A 27,584-nucleotide genomic window follows, 5' to 3' on the forward strand; every position below is an offset into this window, starting at 1 on the left:
CGCGGAGTCAGAGGGAATGTATTAGCATGGATAGAGAATTGGCTGGCGAACAGAAAGCAGAGAGTCGGGATAAATGGGTCCTTTTCAGGTTGGAAATCAGTGGTTAGTGGTGTGCCACAGGGATCGGTGCTGGGACCACAACTGTTTACACTATATAGAGATGACCTGGAAGAGGGGACAGAGTGTAGTGTAACAAAATTTGCAGATGACACAAAGATCAGTGGGAAAGCGGGTTGTGTAGAGGACACAGAGAGGCTGCAAAGAGATTTAGATAGGTTAAGCGAATGGGCTAAGGTTTGGCAGATGGAATACAATGTCGGAAATGTGAGGTCATCCACCTTGGGGGGGAAAAAAAACACAGTAAAAGGGAATATTATTTGAATGGGGAGAAATTACAACATGCTGCGGTGCAGAGGGACCTGGGGGTCCTTGTGCATGAAACCCAAAAAGTTAGTTTACAGGTGCAGCAGGTAATCAGGAAGGCGAATGGAATGTTGGCCTTCATTCCGAGAGGGATGGAGTACAAAAGCAGGGAGGTCCTGCTGCAACTGTACAGGGTATTGGTGAGGCTGCACCTGGAGTACTGTGTGCAGTTTTGGTCACCTTACTTAAGGATATACTAGCTTTGGAGGGGGTATAGAGACGATTCATTAGGCTGATACCGGAGATGAGGGGGTTACCTTATGATGATAGATTGAGTAGACTGGGTCTTTACTCGTTGGAGTTCAGAAGGGGTGATCTTATAGAAACATTTAAAATAATGAAAGGGATAGAGGCAGAGAGGTTGTTTCCACTGGTCGGGGAGACTAGAACTAGGGGGCACAGCCTCAAAATAATGGGGAGCCAATTTAAAACCGAGCTGAGAAGGAATTTCTTCTCCCAGAGGGTTGTGAATCTGTAGAATTCTCTGCCCAAGGAAGCAGTTGAGGCTAGCTCATTGAATGTATTCAAATCACAGATTGATAGATTTTTAACCAATAAGGGAATTAAGGGTTATGGGGAGCGGGTGGGTAAGTGGAGCGGAGTCCACGGCCAGATCAGCCATGATCTTGTTGAATGGAGGAGCAGGCTCGAGGGGCTAGATGGCCTACTCCTGTTCCTAATTCTTATGTTCTTATGTATGTTCTTATGAGTTGCAGGATTTTGACCCAGCGACAATGAAGGAACCATGATATATGTCGAAGGCAGGGTGGTGCGTGGCATGGAGGGGAACTGAGAGGAAATGGTCTTCCCATGCTCCCGCTGCCCTTGTCCCTCGAAGTGGTGGAGGTTGCGGGTTTGGGAGCTGCTGCTGAAGCAGCTTGGCGAGTTGCTGCAGTGCATCCTGTAGATCGTGCACACTGCAGCCATGGTATGCGAGGGTGGAACAGGGAAGATGTTCAGTTGTTGCACAGAGATCAGGAGTAGGAACTGACTTTCCCCTTTCTAACCCATGGGCTCTGAACCCAATTATATTGCCACTACCAGGCAAAATAAACTCAGGGCCTTCAGATCTATGTGGCTCAGCTTCTCACTAAACAACCTTACTGAGCTTTCATGGTACCCCGGCTTTGTATATAACTGAAGTCTACACAAGGTCCTTGCCGCCGCCGCCCACGCCCCCCACCTCAAAACCAGCTGATTTTGTTATATTTGAAGAAATTATACTCTTTAAAAAAAAATGCGACTGGCCCGAGTTGCCAATAATTTTACAGACAAAACCAGATTAGGATTTCATTGTCACTACCAATAAAGTTTTCTCCCTTTACTACAAGTGACCTATAGTAATAGCCAAATATTTTGGCTTGATCCTTTTAAACTACAAATACACCATCATGCATGCTGTCTCACATCCCGTGTTGAAATCAAGACATTATTCTACTCTTCACCTCACCCCACCCCGCTCGATATCAAAACTGTGGAACAGCTCATTTCCCCCAGTTCTTTTCTATACGGCAATTTTTAAACTTAAGACCCACGCTTCGAGGCACAAACACAACATTCCGATTTACTGGGTCTTCATTTCCTTTTCAATGTCGGTAGGGTCGAGCACTTTGGGTTTGACCGACCATCTTGCTTTTTAAAAATTAAATACCCTGTGTATTGTATCTCCCGTTTGAAGCATGGTTTCATAAGGCATACAAAGTATAGAGTTACAAGAGAACAAGATTTCTGCAAAGAGTCTTTACTCCAGTCTCAAGAGAATACCCCTGAATATGCCAAATTCCTAAACCAGCCAGCCTTATTGGCTCGTGAGTCTACAATGTGGCTGTGTTCTAGTTTTGTGCAACGGACTCACATCTACTCGGAACTGAGCCAAGATCGCTCCAAACTCATCTCACCTGGGACCCTTGCAGCTGGTGGAGGGATAGAATCATAAAATCATAGAAATTTACAACACAGAAGTAAGTCATTCGGCCCAGTGTGTGTGTGTGCCGGCCGGAAAGGAGCTTTCTAGCCTAATCCCACTTTCATCCCATCAAATTCAAGCCCAAATCCTAAGATGATAGTGAGCTGACCCACAACATTACAATGATCCCAAACTCACAAGGGTGGTGGATACCGATTCAATAGTTGCCTTCAGATGGGAATTGGAGAAATATTTAAAGGAGAAAAAAATAGCAGGGTTTATGGGGAAAGAGTGGGGGGAGTGGGACTAACCAGATTGCTCTTTGAAAGAGCCAACACAGACTTGATAGCCGAATGCCCTCCTTCTGTGCTATACTATTCTATGATTTTATGATTTCAGAAATGTATTTTTTTGTACAATAAAAGAATGTTTTGAAAAAAACACTAATTTTTCTTTCCAATTTTTTTCCCCACTGCAGGAAATAATTTGGGACAGTTTGATGGACTGTCATCCTGGTCAATGCTTCCACACTCAATAAAAGCTCTTTCGATAATGCTACGTCCAGTCTATTTTCGGCTGATTTATTTTTCCAATCATTTGTAATCGCTCTACATTGGCTTTGTGCACACTTTAATCACACAATGACACACATCGCAAACAGTTGCTGGTCACACAGAGACATCAGTGCAAGCAGATAATAACGGTTAACATCATACCCGAGAGATTGTGCTCCAACCTAAATATAGATGTAAACAAGCAAAAGGAGTCTCAACTGGAGCTGGAGTCTAAACAAAAGGAGGCCATCAAGGTTGCCAGCCACAGTTGACTGCACTTGATCAGCTGCCAGATGGGACGGGCACAAGAAAACATGGAGGGCAAGACCAGAGTCAGATGGGCTTCAAAGTCAACATGATTTTTTTTTGTTGGGGAGGAGCAGGAAAAGAGGATGCTTTCAGTTGTTCACAATTGAAGGCAATTTCTTCACATACTCTATTTTCTCTCTTTACCAAAACCAGAAGTAATATTGCTTACTGACTTTATATACCACTTCAGGATTGCCATACAGCATTCGATGGATCAGCTACCAAAAGGTACAATGAAACATCTTACAAAGAAACACAATCCCTCACAAAGAAAAAAGACTTGCATTTATACAGCACTTTTCACGACCTCAGGATGTCCCAAAGTGCTTTACAGCCAATGAAATACTTCTGAAGTGTGGCCACTGTTGTAATGTAGGCAACGCGGCAGCCAATTTGCACACAGAAACTGCACTCAGAGGTAACAACTGTTTCTTCTTGTACTGATGTGTCTGTGTGGTCAGATGCATGACTGAAAGATTGAACAAATATTCATAACTGGCACTCAGTAGCTCAACACATTGCTATGAAGCTTGTCCATAGTGGTCAAGTTCAAGCCTAGTTTAAAATGTCGAACAATACATGATCTAAAATGATTTATTCATTGTTGAGTTCCAAGATGGTGTCTTCCAAAACACTGGGCAACATGCAAAATACCCATTCAGCTAACAGGAATTGTACAATTAAAGCTTGTACAACACAGATATGGAGTGGAAAGGAAACAGTTGTGGCAGTTCTCAGCAGTCTTGTGAGGTGATCAAGTGCACGTGTACAGCACCATGCACGGTGTCACCTGCACCCAATCAGTACAAGATCATCCCCCAGTATTCAAAGGTTTATAAAAAATACAGCTGATCACTTTGCTGTTAGCAATTTCTGCAGTCAGGACTGCCAGTCACCAGTTACCAACAGCCTCATTATAAATGAACTGTTGTCAGCTGAACTGAATGGACAGATCCGATATGACTAGTGCACAGAGAGGGTGGTAAATGTTTGACATGGACTGCCAAGGGAGGCAATCGATGCCGACAACATCAGTAAATTTAAGAAGGAGTTGGACAGGCATTTGTTGAAAATATCAATTATATGATATAATAGGTAGTGAACACAAGAACAGAAAAGTTAGGAGCAGGAGTAGGCCATACGGCCCTTGGAGCCTGCTCTGCCATTTAATATCATGGCCGATGTTTGACCTCAACTCCACTTTTCCACCCGATCCCCATATCCCTTGATTCCCACTGTCTATTGCTTCTACACTCAGGGGATGGCTAGACAGACCAAAATGGTGTTTTCCTGTACTGTACATTTTTATGTTCCTATTGCAGATTTTTAACACTGTTCCATGCATGTAATACCAGGCATATCATGATCAACAATTTACATTTCTTTTGATTACTTGTTTTTTGGACAATGGTGACTAGGGTATGAATCCCTTCATTCTCTTCCTCATTCGTCTCCCAGCGTGGGGAGGGTGTCAACATAAACTGGGTTTAAGAGTCCAGATCAGAAGTGTTGAGAGAAGAGGACGTTTGGAGCTGGGGTATGTTCAGAGGAGTCTCGAGTAAGTGATAGCAGCTGTTTTGAAAGGGAGGGGAGCAGCATCGGAGAAGGGGGAACCATTTCAATATCAGCTAGCACGGAGGCCAGGAAGGAAAGTTGGGTCAATTATTTTATTCAGGGCTCCTCCAGTGGCTTTGTTGATGAATGTGCCACATGATTTAGTAGCAAGTCAAAGAAACCAGAAAGTCCCACATTCAATCAGCAGTCTGTGCGGAGTTGGCTGATCACTCTGGGCACCAGCAGAGGATTTATATAAATTTGGTGCCTCAGACTCGGGAGGGTAAAATAAATAGCCAAGCTTTCCACTCAAGCTCTCTATCCAGTAACCTCCCACTGCCACTCATTCTCGTGCCTTAGACAAGAATAATGTTCACACAGGCTGTTGGCACCCAGTGATCAGCACTGTCAGGAGAGAAAAATAAAAATAAAAAAACAATCCCAAAAAAAGATCACAATGCAGGCATTTTGTGACTTAAATTAATCCAATTAAATGGGTGTGTCAGCAAAACAGTAAGCAACTTTCAGAGACAACATCACGGCAGTTTGATTAGTGCACACTTATTGTAAACTTCCAACCATAGTTTGCTATTTTCTAAAGCTATAAATTGTTTTCTGTGGGACATATATCTGTTGGGCTAATGGGAATCCAGACCAAGCTCGATCCCCGAATTTACAACAACAACTTGTATTTATATAGCACCATTAATTTAGTAAAATGTCCCAAGATGCTTCACAGGAGCATTATCAAACAAATGTTGTCACATAAGGAGATATTAGGACAGGTGTCCAAATGCTTAGTCAAAGATGTCCTCCTCCTGCACCTATTTTCTATGTTTCTATGTAGTTTTTAATGGTTAAAAGGAGAGGTAGAGGCAGAGAGGTTTAGAGAGGGAATTCTAGAACTTAGGGCCAAGGAAGCTGAAGGCACGGCAGCCCATAGTGCAACGATTAAAATTAGGAATGTGCAAGATGCCAGAAACAGTTGTGGGGGTGGGGGGTGGGGGTGTGCGACAATTGGTCTCACCATCCTGGACGTAGGAGGAACTATTCGTCTGATTTTGTGCTCCTAATTGTTATTGCATAACCTTGCTGAAAAGTATATGTCCTTGCCTCAGGTGAGGTCAGGACAGGGCTTAGACATGATGCCCTCCACCGTTGCTCACACATGACAGTCAAACACTTGGGAGATGTATTGGAGGGCTGCCAATGCCCATGGAATCATTGCTCAGCAAGAATTAGCAGCTTGAAACGAAGAGCGGGAAAAAACTGCAAACAAAAAAAACACTTGGCATATTCTGTAAATTTACTTCAAATGATGACAGCAGTTTTACAGAAACAATTACACTTTTTTGGAATGAATGGATTGTTTTAATAGGATATGCTGAAATGCTGATTGATGTCACAAGCTTGAAAAGTCTTCACGGGTAATGAAAAATGTGGATTCTTCAAAACTGCACTGCAGTATAATGTCTACATGCTGTCGACATCCACAGAAATTCAGTATGTTAATTTATGAATGCAGGTTATTTTCACAAAGTCTAGAGAGAAAAAACAAACACTAAGCACTACAGGTTTTTCACATTTTAATAATTACCCAGTTATAAAAACACTGACTGATTGATGCAGCACAAGGGAAGAGAGCAGCAACATTCAGAGCTTGAAGGTGATATTAAATGCATAATGATCCACTGTGCTACTCTCGGACAGAAAAACAACCCATAATGGTTGGAAAATAGGACATCCTGCAGTAGCGTATTTCCTTATAACTTTCAAAACACCCAGAGACACATTTTCTAGTCAGCAACACCGGCAGAATTGATTTTACTACTCTACTTCGAAATGTCTTGCGTAAAAACAGTGCTACAGAACAGGTCTTCCTTCATCCAGATTACCCAGCCAATAAAAAGATTAAATTATTTTCTCGTTGTACTGCAACAAATTTTATAATCTGGTGCAAAAGTGATACAAGATGTTCTTCCCCTTCCCCACAAATTTTCTCCACTATCTTCCCAATCACTTTCCCTTCCTGCCAGCTCGTGATGATATACGGTTCCACAAGGGGCAGCAACAGCCACACCCCAGTAATTTGCCCAACTAGTTATTTTTCACGTGTAATCCTAGACGTTGGATACTGGTCACGAGGGGGCATCATGATATACTCTGTCGTGTGTGTGTATATATGTGTATGTCATCATCATCATAGGCAGTCCCTCGAAGTGAGGATGACTTGCTTCCATGCCAAAAAGGAATGAGTTCACAGGTGTTTCAATGAAGGACCTAATATTCCAGATCCTGAACTACATCCTGAAGAGTGGAAGATGCCTGTGCGTGGATTTTATTTTTAAATGTGTGCTGGCCGTTGCACACCAGCCACCACATGGGTTTGACAGAGCTAGGTCTTGGTCCAGCGGCAAGAATTAATCAAGATGACTGGAGACCAGCTCTGCTGCACGGACCTAGTGCGCACACATAGCACAGTGTGGGCTGGCCCGTGGTGCTCCTGGGTCCTCGCCTCTTCTGGACCACGAACTCACGCCTCTCCTGGGCCTCGATCACGTCGCTCAACAATCTCTCGCCGCTCCTTCGCCCCGACCTCGCCGCTCCTGCTGTACCTGTCCACGCTCCAATCAGCGACCTGGATTATGGTGACGTCCAATCCAGTCGCCCTCCTCTAAGTCGTCGCCTTCCTGAACCAGCTCACCGGCTCACGCTGTACCTTGCAGTGGCATGCTGCCTCCACACTGCTCCTTTTAAGGCCCAACCTTTAAATGCATTAGATTCGGACTGAAAGATTAAATCTCGTCTTCAGTGAAATTCCGTCATTGCCAGGGGACAAGATGTCCAAGGAAAATTATTTTCCAAACCAACAGTAAATATTAAAATTATAGCTACAGTTCACAATATTTTCATATGTTTTAATAGTATACCTCAAGTAATACTTGAAGCTCCAATTACACAGTCGTTCAAAGCATTTATTGTCTTCCTTGTAATTTCATAGAACTACAGGCCCAGACATGCAACTTCGAATTGCATACTCCTCCCCCGATCCTCCTACTTTAAAAACAATTGCTCATGTGAAGTGGAATGCATATTGAAACACTGGAACGTGAGTTAGGGCCCACGATTGCCCAATGAGTTCATAATCTTTGTCAAGCCATTCGGGGGATGTGCTGTGCCGTTACATGTGTCTCCACAAGGAGAGAGAGAGAGAGAAAAAAAATCAGATAGATGGCTAGTCATGTTCACATCCTTCCTATACTGTTGTACAGAATCATGGATCTTGTATCACAAAGATAAAAAAAAAACGATGAAAATACAGACAGGCTAAAGACAAAGGCTTCGAAATTGGCTTCCTTGGCGCCTTCCGTTGTCGCCTCCAGGGGCGATAACGGGACGCTAATCACTTACCAACCAGGCGCTGCAAGATGAACGACTCCCGCCATATTCGACAGGAGGTTTGCGGCAACAGTAGGACGGTACGCCCTGATCTCCTTCGCCACGAGATCGTGGTGTTATCACCGTGCGCATTGCCCCGGACCCAAACTCCGGTTCCGTCCCCTCAGCATCGTCGGGCAAAAACACCGGCAGCTGCAGGAGGCGCTGATCAGGAGGCCGGGCGCTTCGGGGGCGAAACTTAAAGGCGAGATGGCCGAGGTAAGTGAAAACTTTTTTACAACAGTGTCCCGTCAATTTTTTTCAATCCTCTTCGGCCGCGATCAATCAGGTTGCATTTGGCTGCAATACATCGGGCTGATCGGGCCGGATCACAGCTGCCGTCAGGGACCAGGTAAGTGGTCCCAATGCAGAACCTGCAGTGATGGCTCGTCCCTTAAAGAGAGGGAAGGAGCCTCTGAACACAGCAGCGCTGCACGGCCCATTGTGCAGCGTTGCACAAGTACCGCCCTGCCTGCATCCTGTTGCGCTCCAGGAAGGAAGTGCAGCGCTTGATTTAGCACTCCACTTCCTTCCTGGAGCACAAACCAAGAATTTTTTTTAAAAGTTGAAAATCATTAGCACCCGGCGCTAATTTTTTCAACTTTTAAAAGTTAGCGCCCCAAACGGGATGCTCACGAATTTCTCCCCCTAAAACTTTGCTTCAAATCTTTTGATACTCAAAATTTGCACGTCTGTGCTGGATCCAGACTTTGGGAAATAGACAAACACTGCAACAACAGTTCCACGGACCAATATATCCATTCCAAAACATGTTCACTACAATGCGCTCCCACATGCCTAAACCTCCGCAAGCAAACTGTAGCTGCATATACGCTATATACTAGAAGTACCTATTTCTGTTTCTTTGTAATGAGTCGCAGACCAGTGAATTTGTTGGCGACCCCTGCTCTACCACCTTCATTTCAAAACGCACTGGTGTGGCTTGCATTTGGCAACATTTTCTTCAACCATCACATCTAGTACTGAAGAAGATTGAAAGCATTTGGTGCACACAAACTTCATCTTGACTTGAATGTAATAAGAACATAAGAAATAGGAGCAGAAATAGGCCATATGGCCCCTCGAGCCTGCTCCGCCATTCAATAAGATCATGGCTGATCATCAACCTCAACTCCACTTTCCTGCCCGATCTCCATATCCCTTGATTCCCCTGGAGTCCAACAATCTATCGATCTCAGCCTTGAATATTCTCAGAGGTTCAGTAATCTTTTAGAGTTCAACTTAAAACAGTCTTAACTTAAGCGATACAGACAAGTACCACCAGATCCAATCCCTGTTCAGTACTGAGTTTGCTGATCTCAATAGAGGCAGCAGGAAGGGTGCTGCAGTTGGTCTCATCATATATGCGTGTGCGCGTGTGAATTTTCTTTGGGGTGGGGGGTGCAAGGGTAAACCGCCATCGTCTGATCTCTATCTAATGACCCTCGTGCATACGCTGGGTGACAACAGGCTCATTTACGGTGCCATTCAAAGTTGACAGTCAACAGCACTCACTGTCTAGACTCAAACAATAGACACTAGGCTGGATAGCTACAGATGCCTGTGTTTTCGTAACCCAACAGGAGTTAGTGCAGTGAGGAAAGGAGGGGAAAAAATTGGGAGAAAAAACTCAACAGCAAAGGAAAACTAAATGTGCTCAGTACCAGAAGGATTTGTTAAACCTACTTAATGCTAGGGCACGGATTAATAGTTTTGACAGGGAAAGCGGTAATGTGTTTAATTCAGACATAGACATGCTCCATTGCCCAGGTTTGTTGTAATGCCAATCAGACCTAAAGCAAATTAGATGACGAGCTGTGAAGACAGCAATTAACAAAACTTTATTACCACAGATACGCCAATTACCACAATTTCTGTCAAATTGCACCATGACTGAAGCACACAGTATCCTACAGGCATCGCTTACTAATTCCAGTGTATAGAACTAAGCCCATAAATCGCTACTTCATACAAGCCGTAGAATTAAGCAAAAAATACTGCCTTTAAACATAGTGATGTGTTTAGTGTATCAACCCGAAAGGTTTCATAGCTAGAAAATTAGTGTTCAAAATCCATGGCACTACCTCAGGCATCACAGATTGGATATGATAATGATGATGATTCTCAGAAATCCTCTTTTAGTAGTGAACGACGACACGAGTGGATCGCCACTTTTCGATGTTTTTAGTTCTCTTTTTAATCAGCACCTTCACAAGACTAGGCACCGGACCAGAGGCCTTTATCACCTATAAGTGAATCCTAATGCAGAAATTTCTAATAAAGAAATACTTTAAAAATTCCTCTCATTAAGGTGAGCAATGTTAGCACAGAGGAATAGAGACTTGGGGCTCCCAGTGTCACCATCAAGCCAAGAATGGTCCAGCAGGTGCAGTCTGAAGTTCCCTTTACTTTGTCCATTGGTTTCAACCCCATCTTCAGAAGAGCACCTCCTATTGCACCAATATAACAATCCTACTTTTCCCCAACATCCTTATGCTGCTCTTAGTGAGAGCCAATTTAGTAGATCAATGCAGAATTAGGACAGTTTTGGCCCACTGGGAACCTGGTTAAGTTTAGCTCAAACTCGGTTCAATTTGAATCTTTATAGACGGCAGGCAGGGAAAACTCATTTCATCAGTGTGCCCTGGATTTGAACTTGCGTCTCAGAGATGAAAGGTCAGTTTATAACCTACTGTCACATTTGATCCCACCTTTACCTATAGCATACAGCCGGTTTAATCTATAGAATTCCGTTAAAACCATATGCAAGGTGATTGGCACACTCTGCGTTTTTGCACCGTAAGTAACCAATACAATATGTTTACATCAACTTTACCAAACATTTCCAATGTTTCTAGTTTTCTACAACAAAACTAAAAAGGAAAGTCTCAAATCCACAATGTAATGTAACCTTACAATCAAGTGTCAGGAATGAATAAAGTGCAAGTCTTCAGACTTTTAATCAAATGACAGCAGGCTCCAATCAAACACTTAAATTGCTCTCAGCACTATCAAAATCAGGTCGCTGATTGGAACGTGGGCAGGTACAGCAGAAGCGGCGAGGTCGGGGCAAAGGAGCGGCGAGAGATTGTTGAGCGATGTGATCGGGGCCCAGGAGAGGCACGAGTTCGGGATCCAGAAGAGGCCAGGGCCCAGGAGCACCACGGGCCACACTGTGATATGTGTGTGCACTAGGTCCATGCAGCAGAGCTGGTCTCCAGTCGTCTTGGTTAATCCTTGCCACTGGACCAAGACCTAGCTCTGTCAAGCCCATGTGGTGGCTGATGTGCAACGGCCACCACACATTAAAAAAATCCACGCACAGATATCTTCCACTTTTCAATATGTACTTTGCGACCTGGAATATCGGGTTCTTCATTGAAATACCTGTTACCTCATCCCTTTTTGGTGTGGAAGCAAGTCGTCCTCGATATGAGGGACCACCTAAGAAGAAGATTAATGTAGCTGGCAGTGTTAATTCCAACGGATTTGGTTTATGTTGTGTGGGGTGAAAGTATAATTGGGGAGATGACGAATGTTCCAGACTGACCCACACAAATACACAACTCAAGTGACTTTCAAAACTGAGGCAGCATTTCTGCAGAAGGCGAAAACAATCTCCTACACAATAACCCCCATGCCTACTTAGCAAAACTAAGTTTGCATAAGAAGATTTCCTGCTATGTTCTTTACCCGCCTCACTAACGTCCTCACTATCCAGCACCCGTCAAAAAATTGTGGGAAACTTTTGTTTTGCTCAGTGTATCGAGCCCCCACCTGGCCAAAAAGTGAACAAGCTGTGTGTTACATCATTGGGACACCACGTGTATTATCTGACTGGTACAGAAGCTACTGGTAACAGGAGAGTGGCAAATTAGGGGTTGAGATGGTTTGCACGGGATAGGGAGACATCATGTCACCAACTCATGCCTGCAAAACATGACAGACCCATGCTTGCGAAAAATCACTGTGCACTCTCACTATTGTCAACTGCAACTTATCGGGCCATAGAAACATAGAAAATAGGTGCAGAAGTGGGCCATTCGGCCCTTCGAGCCTGCACCACCATTCAATAAGATCATGGCTGATCATTTCTTCAGTACCCCTTTCCTGCTTTCTCTCCATACCTCTTGATCCCTTTAGCCATAAAGGCCATATCTAACTCCCTCTTGAATACATCAAATGAACTGGCATCAACAACTCTCTGCGGCAGGGAATTCCACAGGTTAACAACTCTGAGTGAAGAAGTTTCTCCTCATCTCAGTCCTAAATGGCTTACCCCTTATCCTAAGACTATGTCCCCTGGTCCTGGACTTCCCCACCATCGGGAACATTCTTCCCGCATCTAGCCTGTCCAGTCCAGTCAGAATCTTATATGTTTCTATGAGATCCCCTCTCATCCTTCTAAACTCCAGTGTATAAAGGCCCAGTTGATCTAGTCTCTCCTCATATGTCAGTCCAGCCATCCCTGGAATCAGTCTGGTGAACCTTCGCTGCACTCCCTCAATAGCAAGATTGGGAGACCAAAACTGAACACAATATTCCAGGTGGGACCTCACCAAGGCCCTGTACAACTGGTGTAATCATGTATTTGTTCTCGGATTATTATTTGAGCCGGATATGAAATCACGTGAGGTGAACGGACTATCCAAGTCCTATCTACACCAGTTATTACTACTGTGAACTCTAACCAGAGATCAAAATGTTCTGACCTCGCTGGCCTAGGTTTGCTCCCAGTCCCCCGGTGCCTCCATGTTAAAATTCTCTTCATGTTTAAATCTATTCATGGCCTTGTCCCTTTATCTCTGTAAACTCTTCCAGAACACGCTTTGCCTCTTAAATATCTCCTTCTTTGGCTCAGCATCCATTTTTGCCTGATTAGACAGCTGTGAAATAGCGTGGGATATTTTTCTACAATAAAAGGAGATGTATAAATGCAAGTTGTTAATGTAAGCTTTTATCATAATACAAAGTTGTGCATTTCTTTGGTCATTTCTAGTCTTGAATGAGCTGTAATGTTCTCCAGTTAAACACTGGGAAGACCGAAAGTCATCATCTTCAACCCCCACTACCAACTCTGGGCCCTTGCCACGGATTACACCTCCCCGTCCTTTTCCCACGTCACAGGTTGAACCAGAACGTGTGCAACCTCGGCAAATTACTTCTTTAGGTTCGACATTTCTTTTTTGTTCCACATTCTACCAATTCGCAGTTCTGATTTTCTTTCAATTTCTAGTGTTAAACATACAAGTGAAATTACAGAAGCATATGGAGCCAGAGACTATTTAATTCACATTTCTCCAGATTAAGCACAGAATTGTGATGGCAGGTCTCAAAAGGGAATTTACATACTGCCTGGCTGCCTAGTGAAATTCAGGTGTATGGACAGCAGGCTGAAGAGGCAACAAGGCACGACCAGAACTAAAAGCAAACATTACATCACCTACAGGTGACTTTCCTAAAGCAGGCACTGTTGACACGTAAGGAAGGCCCTCTCTGCCTCGGGGGCAGCATATTTAAATAGTGCCAGAAGGGTCTGTACAGTTGCGGTTGTACAGAAAATGCAGGAGATGAAAAGAAAACACAGATATTGAGAATACTGAAATTTAAAAAAAGTGCACAGCAGACCCGACTGCATCTCAAAAACAGGTGCAGCACTTCCACTCGAATGATAGATGCCATCTGGAACATTAGCCTGGCTCTCTCTCTCAAATGCTGTGTGATCTGCTGTGCATTTCCAGAGCTCCCTGCTCTATTACAAACAAAGAGCAGCACAATACCAATTTAGATCACGATTCCAAAACACCATCCTAAACAAATCTTACTGTAAAATTCCAATGGATAATTGGGCAACACCTGCCGAAGGACCAGTGTAAATAAAGAAAGACTTGCATTTATATAGCGTCTTTCACAACCTCAGGACGTCCCAGTTGGTAGCACCCTCACCTCAGAGTCAGAAGGTTGAGAGACTTAAGCACAAAGATCTAGGTTGACACTCCAGTGCAGCACTGAGGGAGTGTTGCACTGTCGGAGGTGCCGTCTTTTGGATGCGACGTTAAACCGAGGCCCTGTCTGCTCTTTCAGGTGGATGTAATAAATCCCATGGTACTATTTCGAAGAAGTGCAGGGGAGTCATGCCTGGTGTCCTGGCCAATATTTATCCCTCAATCAATATAACAAAAACAGATTATCGTCATTATCACATTGCTGTTTGTGGGAGCTTGTTGAGCGTAAATTGACTGCCCCGTTTCCCACATTACAACAGTACCTACACTTCAAAAGTACTTCATTGGTTGTAAAGCTCTTTGGGAAGTGCACAGCACGTGAATTGTGCCATATAAATGCAAGTCTCTCTCTCTCTCTCTCTCTCTCTAATGCCTTATGGTCAATTAAGTACTTTTGAAGTAATCACTGTTGTAATGTATGGAAACGTGGCAGCCAATTTGTACAAAGCAAGAACCCATAAACAACGAGATAAATGACCTGATAATCTGCATTAGGGATGAATAATGGCCATGACATGGGGAGAATTCTGCTGCTCTTCTTCGTACAGTGCCATGGGATCATTAATGTCCAACTGTGAGCAATCTCTGTTATCCGAAAGACGGGCAGTGTCACAGTCAACTTGAACAAGTACAATCAATTGCTACAGGTATAAAAATGGATCATTACTTTTTAAAGCTGCTTTCATACCAGCGCTTGTCCAGGTTGCATTCCAGGGGACCAGTGCCTGTGAAACTGTTCCCAGAGTTTACAATAAATACGGCTCGTTTATTCCAGTGGGAGAATTGGAGACCCACCAAATACTATGAATCTGTCACCAGAACAAGGGGGCTGCATTTGGTAGTGCAACCAGTGAGAGCCAGCTCACAGATGGCCCTATCCCAGAATCCAAACTAAACGAGCACCAGTATAAAGGTGGCTTAAATCAGGTGACAAAAACTAAGGTTCAAGAAGGATTATTGACATTAACTAGACCCAAAATGTTAGTCTTTACCAGACTCTTTCCCCTCCCCTCACAATATCCTTTACCACTCCTCTGAAAGTAGCAACTCACGTTCCATGGACAGTATTGACCTTCTGGTAGTGCATTGTTCATGGGCTAGACTAAACAGTGAGTGTGAGTGAGCTATTTTATACTGTAGATGACCATCACAGTCAAGCTTCAAATGGCACCCCAAGATGCACATTTCCACAATAGGGGTTTGGGGTTGCTGGAAAGCAAACATACACATCCTTTGAAAATGATGAAAATACTAGGTTTCTATTACAACCAAGTCATTAAGTTTTTAATAAATAAGCCCAACTTCTTGGGTTTTCTTGTAGTATTTCAATTATAAATAGGCTGGACAACATTCAAAAGGTCTTTTAAGAGGAAGTTCACCTTCAAAGCAGCTAGTCCAGCAAATCTGTTCAAAAGGAACTTCTCCCATAACAACTCTTGTAAATTACAGTAGCGATCAGATGTCCTCAGAAGGGTATAATCACACGCGTTCTCTTGATGGCTCAATGGAATTATCCAGTGAGGAGCTGAGTAACCACTTAGACCAGGAAGAGCCAGTCTTCAACCTCTTGATCTGGTATCAGCCTGCTCTGACCCCCGCCCCCTACATTGCTACTATGGGCCCCCAGCTCCCCTGGGCTAGGCAAGGAAACATTTGGCTTTGGTTACTGCTCTCAACTGTAATCAGCAACTATTGCTGGAGATGCGGGGCAAGGACAGTGTCAGGGTCAGGGTCACAGACTGGCTACAGTGTATACTGTGGTTCAATAGCCCATTGACGGGCACGCTCGAGGAGCACACATATGTAAGTGGAACCATACCCCAGCGAGGTATAATATCCCGAGGAAGGAGAGCGGAGTAAATTCATGGAAGATACCTGGTTGCTTGGTAATCCAAATATTATGCAGATAGAAAACCTGTTTCTGATAAGATAGAGAGTCAGGGCTGAACCATGTGACCCAATCTGTGTTACATGACTTATAAATTCCAACAGATGCAATGACAGACCAGTCACACCGGTTTGTATTGAAACCGTGATCAAGGACAGAAACAAATTTCCATCAGCCAAAAAAAAAGCTGCATGCTACATTACCATCAATTAAAGGTGCAGCTACTATTTGGATCTGCCTGCCCATTCACCTACCTCCAATCCTCAGTGGTAGTAGTGCTGAGTTCAAGGTTTTCTGTATACCAAATGCTCTTCCATCTCAATGTCCGCACACATCAGGAAACACACCCAGAATTAATCACTTTGCAAAAAGCAGTGTATTCACTCAATGGATATACAATGTCCAGAAATTGCGTGCAATGCAGGAGCTTTGTGCTGTGACAGCACATTGAACAGAGTTAAACTGTAAACAGTTTTTCTGCATTACTAAACAATTTACAGATGACATTTAAACATGAAGACAATGCAAGCATGCTGTATCCCAGCACATAATATGCAAACAGATATTGATGAGCAAATCTACAACTGTCATAAAAGTACATTTAATGGAGTATTAGTAGAAACCAAAAAGAGCAATACTGCTGCTGGCACTGAACAGCGGACAAAGGTTTTCTGGGAGCAACTACAAACCTGGCATTTAAGAGAGAGCGGGGGGACACAGATAATTGATCAGATGGTTTATATGTGGAACAATAATTGACACCCAAGAATGGTTTCTAGGCTATAATCTAACTGCGATACACAATTATGACAGAGTGGTTGATAACCTGTAACTGAACCTGAAGACATGATCATTGCTTGGTGTCATGTATTGATGCTTGGGGTCACTAGACACCAGGGGCACCACTGTCGGAGGTCATCGGGCTGTACACATGTGTGCGGGCCCTGGCATATAAGTGCTGGTACCATGTCTTGCAGTCACTTTGGGCGCGAATAAAGTGGACCAGGTTTACACCTGAGTGAGTTTACAGTAACAAGTCTTTTGAGTCATTATATACTTAACATTTGGCGACGAGCTAACTTAAGAGCCTTCGCATGCACAATGGGCACTATTGGAATTCTGGAGAGATTCGTGGATGACGCGGATTTTATCAACCGCCTGGATCAGTATTTTGTGGCCAACAACACGACGGGAGAAAATGATGCAGTTAGGAGCCGGGCGGTTTTCCTCACTATTTGTGGTTCAAGAATATATGGCCTCATGAAGAATCTGCTCTCTCCTGCACGTCCAACAGTCAAAGAATACAAGGATTTGTGCGCTTTGGTATGTGACCATCTCAAGCCAAACGAGGGGATCATATCACACTATCGCTTCTACACACATATTCGTGCTGAGGGCTAGGATGTGTCGGGATTCGTTGCCAACCTGGGATGTCTTGCTGAGCCATGAAAGTGCGGAACCATGTTAGAAGACATGCTACGAGATTTCTTCGTGATAGGCATCAACCATGATGTGATTCTCCGGAAGTTATTGGCTGCAGAGACGCTGGATTTGAGCAGGGCCATTGCAACTGCCCAGGCATGCATGACGACTGATGATAATTTAAGGCGGCAAAGTCAGGAGCTCCACGGCAAGTACTGCAAACAAGACTGTGTCGTCATCTGGCAGAGCTGCTTATGGCAGGGCCTACTCGACTGCTTACGTGAAACCTGTAGCTGCTCAAGGTCCGCCAACTGGTACGAATCCTATTTCACCCTGTTGGTATTGTGGGGACAATCAATCATCGGCCTCATCAGTGTCGGTTTAGACAGTACATCTATAACGGCTGTTCCAAAGTGGGGCATCTTCAGAGAATGTGCCCACAACTGAGCAAGCATGCTGCCTCTCATCACATTGGTGATGATGACCAGACTAGTGCTGGTCCAGATTCACAACCAGAGAAGGAAGTGTATGGTCTGTATTTGTTTATTTGTTCTTGGGAAAGAGCCAGCCGATAATGGTTAATGTGAAACTGAATAACGTGCCGGTATCGATGGAGCTGGACACAGGTGCGAGTCAGTCGATAATGAACTAAAGGACATTCGACAAGCTATGGAACACTGAGGCGGTGAAGCCTAAGCAGAGTCCAGTCAATGCCAAGTTGCGTCCTTACACTAAGGAACTCATACTGGTGATTGGCAGTGCAGTCGTCAAGGTGTCATATGATGGTGTGGTTCATCATCTTCCATTATGGATTGTCTCAGGCAATGGTCCAATGCTGTTCGGCAGGAATTGGCTCAAGAAAATCAAGTGGAATTGGAACAATATCAAAGCGTTGTCATCAGTGGATGACACTTCGTGTGCTTAAGTGTTGAAGAAGTTTCCTTCTTTGTTTGAACCGGGCATTGGAAATTTTACGGGAGCCAAGGTGCAGATTCATCTGGATTCTGATGCAAGGCCTGTCTATCATAAAGCTCGGTCTGTTCCCTATATAAGGGAGAAGGTTGAAATTGAACTTGACAGACTAACGTGAAGGGGTCATATCACCGGTCAAGTTTAACGAGTGGGCCAGTCTTATTGTTTGTGTTGAAGAGTGATGGCACTCAGGATTTGTGGAGACTACAAGGTTACGATTAACTGATTTTCAAAACATGATCAGTGCCCGTTACTGAGAGCTGATGACCTGTTCGCCATGCTAGCTGATGGAAAGTCACTCACTAAACTGGATCTGACTTCTGCCTATATGACACAGGAGCTTGTCGACACTTTGAAGAAACTTACCTGCATCAACACCCATAAAGGACTGTTTGTCTACAACAGGTATCCTTTTGGAATTCGTTCGGCTGCAGCCATATTTCAGAGGAATATGGAAAGTCTACTAAAGTCCATCCCGAGAACTGTCGTGTTACAAGATGACAGTCTGGTCACAGGTCGCGACACTGCTGAACATCTGAACAACCTTGAGGAAGTTCTACATCGACTGGACAAAGTGGGACTCAGGCTGAAACATTCAAAGTGTGTCTTCATGACACCTGAAGTTGAATTCCTGGGGAGGAAGATTGCTGCTGATGGCATCAAGCCTACGGATTCGAAAACCAAGGCCATCAAAAATGCACCCAGGCCTCGGAATGTGACAGAGCTGCGTTCATTCCTTGGGCTACTCAACTACTTCGGTAATTTTTTTTTAACCCGGATTGAGCCATTGCACATGCTGCTCAGAAAAGACGACAACTCGGTCTGGGATGCATCTCAAGGTAGAGCGTTTGAGAAAGCCATTTCCAGGGCTCATGTTTGGTGGCCTGGAATTGACTCTGATCTGGAATCATGTGTGCATCAGTACAATACTTGCATGCAGCTAAGTAAAGTACCAGCGGAATCTCCACTGAGTCTTTGGTCGTGGCCATCTAAACCATGGTCGAGGATCCACATCGATTTTGCGGACCCTTTCCTGGGAAAGATGTTTTTTGTTGTGGTAGATGCATATTCAAAATGGACAGTGTATTATTATGTCATCCAGTACGTCCACAGCTACCATTGAGAGCCCTTGTGTTAGGTTTGCTACTCATGGTTTGCCTGACATTGTTGTGAGCGACAACGGATCTTGCTTCACAAGTCTGGAGTTTCAAGAGTTCATGAAACTCAATGGTATTAAACATGTGAGGTCAGCCCCATTCAAACCTGCTTCTAATGGTCAAGCAGAGCGTGCTGTTCAAACGATCAAGCAGAGCATGAAACGTGTAACTCAAGAGTTCACTGCAGACTCGTTTGTCACACATATTGCTTAGTTACAGGACAAGACCTCACACGCTTACCAGGGTCTCCCCTGCTGAACTACTGATGGAGAAGTCTCAAGACTAAGCTCTCTCTTGTTCATCCCGATTTGAATGATCGTGTTGAAAACAGACGTCAAAGTCAGCAATTGTATCATGATCGTGCTGCTGTGTCGCGTGATATTTCTGTCAATGATCCAGTTTATGTATTGAACAAGGTCAAGGTCCAAATTGGATCACCGGTACGATCACAGCCAAGGAGGGTAACAGAGTGTTTATTGTCGTGCTCAATGGCCAAATATGCAGGAAACGTGTTGATCAAGTAAAACTGCGTCACACGGATGAACTGGAACCGCTTGAGAAAGATGCCATCAGTGACCAACCAACCAATGGTCATTCATCAGAGGACTTTGCTGTCATTACCGAACCTGGACTTTCAGTCTCTGACATGGTCATTACCACTCCTATCAGATCGACTACTCAGCCTCCAGTCATAACTGACTCAGAACGCTTGCTCAGAACTGGAGTTGAACTGAGACGATTAACTCGTGAGCGGAAAGCCCCAGACCGTCTTATTTTGTAAAGTGACTGATACGAAGATCTTGAAGGGGGATGTTGTCATGTATTGATGCTTGGGGTCACTAGACATTAGGGGGCGCCACTGTCGGAGGTCATCGGCTTGTAAGCGTGTGTGTGCGGGTTCTGGTATATAAGTGCTGGTACCATGTCATATAGTCACTTTGGACACGAATAAAGTGGACCAGGTTTACACCCGAGTGAGTTTACAGTAACAAGTCTTTTGAGTCATTATATACTTAACACTTGGAATCACTCCCAGACACCAAACAGAAGAGTTAGGACTAATTGCAAAAGCATGATCTTTTAAAAAGTGGAGTCTTTTAAAAATGAAAAGGAATCAAATAGGAGGGGTTTATGGAGGGAGTTGTGGAGAGCAGGGCCACAAGAGCAGAAGGCTCATGTACTGAAGGGAGGAGAACAAACTTTGGGTTAGGGTTAGGGTTGGAGAACCGAATTGGCTGTCACATTTGCTAACATAACAGCAGCACTTTAAAGTCATCCGCTGGATGTGAAATTCTTCGGGACATGCTGAAGATGTGAAAGGTGCTACATAAATGCAAGCTTCTTCTTTACCACTCCAACTAGAACTGCTGTACAGTATCTCAAAGCTACTGAATGCTGCATTTAAAGCATTTTCTTCCAAATGACAATCCAGAATTTTCAGGACAATGTCTAGTGTATATAGAACCATAGAATAGTACATTTACCCTTGATCCCATCAAGTCACTTGTGATCTCCCATTGCCATCGTTCCCTCTGGTACAATTTGTTTGAGGGTTGCAGACTGGATTGCACCTCGTGCATGATTGGCCTGGTCATCTACCTCCAGAACTGGCTTGACCAATCGGCCCATTGAGTCAGCACCTGTTCTTTCGAAGAGCAATCCAGTTAGTCCCACTCCCCTGCACTTTTCTCATATCCCTGCAATTTTTTCTCCTTCCCTTTACTATTGAATCTGTATCCACCACCTTATCAGACAGTACATTCCAAATCCTAACCACTCGTTGGGTAAAAAAGTAGCTAAAAAGGCAGTGCAATACTACAAGGCTGTAGTCAAACAGCTTTCTCATCTCATCAATCACTCTCTGGGGAAGTACGGAGCTGATGCCAGGCATGTAAAAAAAAAGGATGGGAGGGAATCTTCCCCAAGTTACTTTCAGATGCCTCCTGGCAGTCATCCAAGAGCATTAATAGGTAATTTAGCCTTGAAAAAAAACAAGAGAGAGCAAATGAATAAATTTGCAGCATTAGGATCTCAGTACACGATTGACATCAGTGTGATTGACAGGGGAACCACCACGGTTCTAACAAGTCAAAAATGAACAGCACACACATTTTCAAAATAAACACTGGCATGGAAATTTCAGTTTGATCCCTGGTTTTTGCGACATAACTGATCTCAGAAAAGACAACTGTGGGACAGTATAATTAGACTGTGGGAACAGAAGTGGGAAAGGAGAAGGAAGGAACCCACCAGATTTGCAATTTGTATTTGCTGTAAAGTTAGATATCTGTATGTCAGGGGTGGGCAGGATTGAGCTCAACTTTGCCCAACCATATGGTAGAACAAACTTCCAGAACAAAATACTGACCGTTATTCCTAAGTTGCACCTGGCAAATGGCTACTTGAGTTAGCTAGCAAAGCACTGCTTTCATTTGTGAAATCATACCCGGTATCCTCCGGATAGAAATACAACACTGGTGCTTAGCTGGGTGGTCTTTTGGGGAGAGGTTTAAGTCACATTGTTGGCACAGTATGGAAAAAGTCATGGAATGACAGCTTGGCTCAGTTGGTAGCACTCTTGCCTCCGAATTAGAAGGCTGGGGGTTCAAAATCTACTCCACAACTGGAACATGCATTCAAGGCTGACACGTCAGTACGTTGAGAGATCCCATTCTTCAAACGAGACACTGAAGCAATGTTCTATCTGCCTCTTCAGGTGAACATTAAAAACCCCCATGGCACGATTCAAACAAGGAGCTCATTTACTGCGAACGTTCTGGGACCTTTTTGAGACATGTGATAAGAGAGACCTGGGGGTCCTTGTGCATGAAACACAAAAAGCTAGTATGCAGGTACAGCAAGTAATCAGGAAGGCAAATGGAATGTTGGCCTTTATTGTAAGGGGGAGAGAGTATAAAAGCAGAGAAGTCCTGCTACAACAGAGTATTGGTGAGGCCACATCTGGCGTACTGCATACAGTTTTGGTCTCCTTATTTAAGGAAGATATACTTGCATTGGAGGCTGTTCAGAGAAGGTTTACTTGGTTGATTCCGGAGATGAGGGGGTTGACTTATGAGGATAGGTTGAGTAGGTTGGGCCGATACACTTTGGAGTTCAGAAGAATCAGAGGTAATCTTATTGAAACTTATAAGATAACGAGGGGGCTCGACAAGGTGGATGCAGAGAGGATATTTCCACTCATAGGGGTAACTAAAACTAGGGGACATAGTCTTAGAATAAGGGGCTGCCCATTTAAACCATGAGGAGAAATTTCTTCTCTCAGAGGGTTGTAAATCTGTGGAATTCTCTGCTCCAGAGAGCTGTGAAGGCTCGGTCATTGAATATACTTAAGGCGGAGATACAGATTTTTGAGCGATATGGGAAGCGGGCAGGGAAGTGGAACTGAGTTCATGATCAGATCAGCCACGATCGTATTGAATGGCGGAGCAGGCTCGAGGGGCCAAATGGCCTATTCCTGCTTCTATTTCTTATGTTCTTATGCCATATAAATGCAAGTCCCTCTTTATACTGCAGCTAGCTCTGCAATTGTACAAGTGTATGATGGTGACACTAGGTGACAAAGTGGAAAAGCATTCTGCTCCCTAGCACTAACATCTCTCACCTTAATGAGCATGAAACCATTACCAAAATTGGCAACACCCTGGAGCATTAGAACATATTACAGCCCCACCCTTATCAACATAGTTTTATTTATTTTGGTCTTCCCCCACCCCCGCCCTAAATATTTTTTGTTTAAACATTGTGCGCTAACATTTTCAAGAATTTGAAGGAGTTACCGAGGCTGGCAGCAGACTTGAAGCTGAAATGCCCTGGGTGAATCACAGTGACGCACTACATTACTAATTCCGCTCTTTCCTCACATTGCTGGTCTCAGTAACTCCTGAGTCAGTTCCTTCAATTTGGTCCATCAGCACAACATAAGTGCAAAACACACAAAAACAAACAGAAGGACATCAATGAAAAAAATTCTGTCCAATGTATTTCTGAAAAGGGGCCCAGATGGCATAGCTTTTTTAGCAATAGAAATATTCTAATATCAGCATCTGCAAGTGTAATTAGTCCACAGCTATTAATAAATCATTATCGATCACCAGAATATTACCGTCACTACTAAATTAGAATTTTCAGTAACTTTAACTGTGCTCTTCCATTTATATTTGCGTATTTTTAAAATTGGACTCCAAACCACTCACTAGAAAGAAAACCCAGAAAGCAACTGTGCTTCTTTGTGAAATATATCAACTGTCATTGCACATGGTAATTGTTGTTATTATTCTGTTCCTGACACACAATCTTTTAAACTAAACATTATCATTTACATTGTAACTTGCCTTTTCCTACTCTTTGTCATGTCATTTTCTTGGTGGTAAACAATGATTGTCCCCACAAACCTGATACACCTCAGAAGATGTGCAACAACTAAGTTTCCTCCATCAAACCAAAACAGCTGAACATCAAGCTGATGTTTCTAAAATATCTATTATTACAATGAAACACTTGTAAATACATCTAATTCACAATAAATAAAGCACTCTGAAAATAATTCATAAAACTGAATTTTTAGCCAATTCCATGGCTAAATTGGATAAATTTAATTAAATAACATTCTTAGTCAAATTTTCCCAAATATTAGTAGCTCACTGAATCAACATCTATATTCCAACAGTTTTATATGTGGTCTCAACCTAATGCACTATCGTACTATAATTAATAGTTACACACAACACATTGAATAATACGCCCCCCCATAATTGTTTATATAAGTAAAGAATAACATTAAAAACGTAAAAGATCTGTTTAAAAATAACTTCCAATACAAGGATGCATAGGATCTGTACTCACTGACCGGTTACATATTTAAATTACAGAGAAACCAAACATACATTAAGAGTAACCGCAAATTCAAAACACAAAATTTTCACCAACTCAGCTAATAAACCATATATATGCATAATCCATTTATTCCAAATAGGTTTTCTCTACAACATATGACATGTATTTTTCTTACTCTACTTGCCATGTGATACCAACACTCCCCTCCCAATAAAAAGAATCTATTTTCATTGCCATAAATATGCAAAGGTACATTAATAAATTGCTCCCAACATCCCACACCAAAAACTAAAAGTACATTTCATAGTAAAATCATAACGGTCTACACCTGAAGCATTATGTATGCTGAGACTTGCTGTGTTTCTGTTGCACATTATTAAGCAGTACCTTATTTGGGGTTGATGTGTTTATTCTGAGTGGGGCTCCAGTTAGTGAATAGACTGTTCTAACATTTAATGCAGTTCTATTAACCTCTAAGCACACATTTATAAATTGTTCCTAATATTCCCTACATTATTTACAGTAGATACATTAAACCACTGCATTAATGTAAAAGATGCATTACAATTTAATTTGTTCTGTTGCGGTGTTTGTTCTGGCCTTTAATGCGGCCTGTAAATACACATTTAGAAATCATTCTTGAATTTCTCCACCAGTGAACCATCAACACACAGCACTAAATGGTCATTTCTTCCTTTGCTGTGTCTGGGGGAGGGTCAGTCTACTCTGACCTTTCATGCTGCTCTTTGAGCCCCCAGTGCCCAGCTGGCGATGTGAACAAACGCACTGCCCGGGAGCTCAACCTGTCACACACCAAAAAGTATTCCACTTAAAACAAAGCGATGTTTGCTGTTGAGGGCCAAAGTAGATTAATTAATACAAATGACAATTTTTTAAGTGTAGTAATCCAAGGCCAGCTCAGGTCTTGTGAGCTGTTGAATACAAGATGAAATGTAGAGACATAGGCACAACTGATGGAAGAAAGTTATTATTTGCAACTACGAGGACGATGGGCCGAGCCGAGCCGCTCCCCATCGCGCCGGGCGCTAGCCCCAGTCCCTGACACTCACCTGCCGGGCTGAGGAGCAGCGCCAGGGCGCCGAGCAGCAGCATGGCCCGGCCGCCTGGCCACACTCCGGAGCTCCGCGGGACAACCATCTTCAGTAGTGCCGCCGCCGCATCGCAGATATAGGAGAGCGTCACTGCCGAGCCCGACACCACCATCAGCCCTGCAGCTCCATCGGCTCGACACCGGGGGAGGGGACGACAGCCGCCGTGTCGTCGCTACGCAACCAGGGCGGGCACTGCACGTCCGGCACGCCCCAGGTACGCCCGCCCTGCGTCACCACGCATCGTGTGTGAGCAGTCATTGACAGGCACGCGGAAATCCAATGCACGGAGTCAGCGAGTGAGTCAACAACAATATGTACAGGTGCAGCTTCGAAAATCCGGAGTTCTGGAATCCGGAATGTTCTGGAATCCGGATTCCTGCCTTGGAGGCAGTTCAGAGAAGATTCATGAGGTTGATTCCTGAGATGAAGGGGTTGTCATATGAACAAAAGTTGAGCAGGTTGTGACTATACTCATTGGAGTTTAGAAGAATGAGAGGTGACCTTATTGAAACATAAGATTCTGAGGGGGCTTGACAGGGTAGATGCCGAGAGGATGTTTCCCCTCATGGGAAATCTAGAACTAGGGGGCATAGTTTCAGAATAAGGGATCGACCATTTAAAACGGAAATGAAGAGGAATTTCTTCTTTCAGACAGTTGTGAATCTCTGGAACTTTGCTCCAGAGAGCTGTGGAGGCTGGGTCATTGAATATATTTAAAGTGGAAATAGACAGATTTTTGAACGATGAGGGAGTCAAGGGTTATGGGGAGCGGAGGGTGAAGTGGAGTTGAGGCTAAGATCAGATCAGCCATGATCTTATTGCAGGCTTGAGAAGCCAAATTGCCTACTCCTGCTCCTATTTCTTATGTCTTATGACAGGAGCGTTGTGAACAATGATGTATTTAAGAAACATTTTTAATGAATGAATTATTGATAAGGATATTGACAAAAAAACACACATTTAATTAACTGCTGAGGAGAAAAGAATTCTGGCCTTAGAGTGGGCAAGTTGCCAACTTTTTTAGGTATGAACAGTGCTGTGAGAGGACACTCATCGCTGCAGTCGAGAGGGCAACTTGGTCAGCTGCCAATCAAAGAGCCATGGACTAATTACTAGGCACTTGACCACCAGTAGCATTAGTTATGCGTGAGCTTTGCTTACAATTGCTTAAGTGTAAAGTAAATAAACTGTAAGTAAAGTAAATCTTACAAGGTAGATCTATACAGGAACTGTTGTGTATTGATTGTGATATTTTCACAGAGCACAGCACACACAGCTCCTAACATGGCAGGCAGCTCTCTCGGAAGCCTCCAGAACAGCCTGCTCCATTTATTATTAACTCTGCAGTTGCAGTACACAATACGTCCACATCTACAGTATGGAGCGACAAACATTACAAGCTTATAGACATTACACTTCTCCCTCCTTAATGAAGAAGTTATTATAACAAACATCATACATAACATTCATTTTTATACATAACACAGGATATAGACTTATTTTGTTTCCATATTTACAAATGTAACTTGACCACTTGTTTTCTGTTTCGAAGAGGATACCTTCGCTCTCGAACAGAACCTTCCAAACATGGTGTCAATTTCACACTCATTCGAGGCTCATCCTGAGAAACGTTTTCCTCCATGGAATTTCCTTGATTTTCATTTGAACTCACTCTAACTTCAGACTCTTTGTTTTCCTGACTCAGACTCAGACTTTCATTCTGATTCTCTCCTAGATTTGTTTCCAGTACATTGGATTTAGGATTTGCTACTGGTGTATCAAAACTATCTGATGAGTCAGAAATAATTGAATCATTCCCACCTTCAACTCCTTCCATGTCTGTAGGTAAAATATGATCAATATGAACAAACCTAACCTGTCCATTATCAAACATCTTTACCAAATATGTGCGAGGACCACATATCTTCACAACTCTTCCTAGTCACCACTTTAGCCATTTATCGTGATGGTTCTTCACTCTCACCTTCTG

General features: G+C 43.5%; 1 protein-coding gene across 1 annotated transcript in view; it reads right to left on the reverse strand.

Annotated features, from left to right (window-relative positions):
- The window catches only part of LOC139232524 (neural proliferation differentiation and control protein 1-like), a 220,271-nt gene extending 194,496 nt beyond the window's left edge, over window positions 1–25,775 (reverse strand). Inside the window, exon 1 of the mRNA XM_070862859.1 lies at window positions 25,553–25,775. Coding sequence (XP_070718960.1) covers window positions 25,553–25,706 — 154 coding nt within the window. The 5' untranslated portion in view covers window positions 25,707–25,775. The remainder of the gene's footprint in view (window positions 1–25,552) is intronic.
- Window positions 25,776–27,584: the final 1,809 nt, after the last annotated feature.

The sequence above is a fragment of the Pristiophorus japonicus genome, chromosome 20 (genome assembly GCF_044704955.1).
Source record: "Pristiophorus japonicus isolate sPriJap1 chromosome 20, sPriJap1.hap1, whole genome shotgun sequence".
Taxonomy (NCBI): domain Eukaryota; kingdom Metazoa; phylum Chordata; class Chondrichthyes; family Pristiophoridae; genus Pristiophorus; species Pristiophorus japonicus.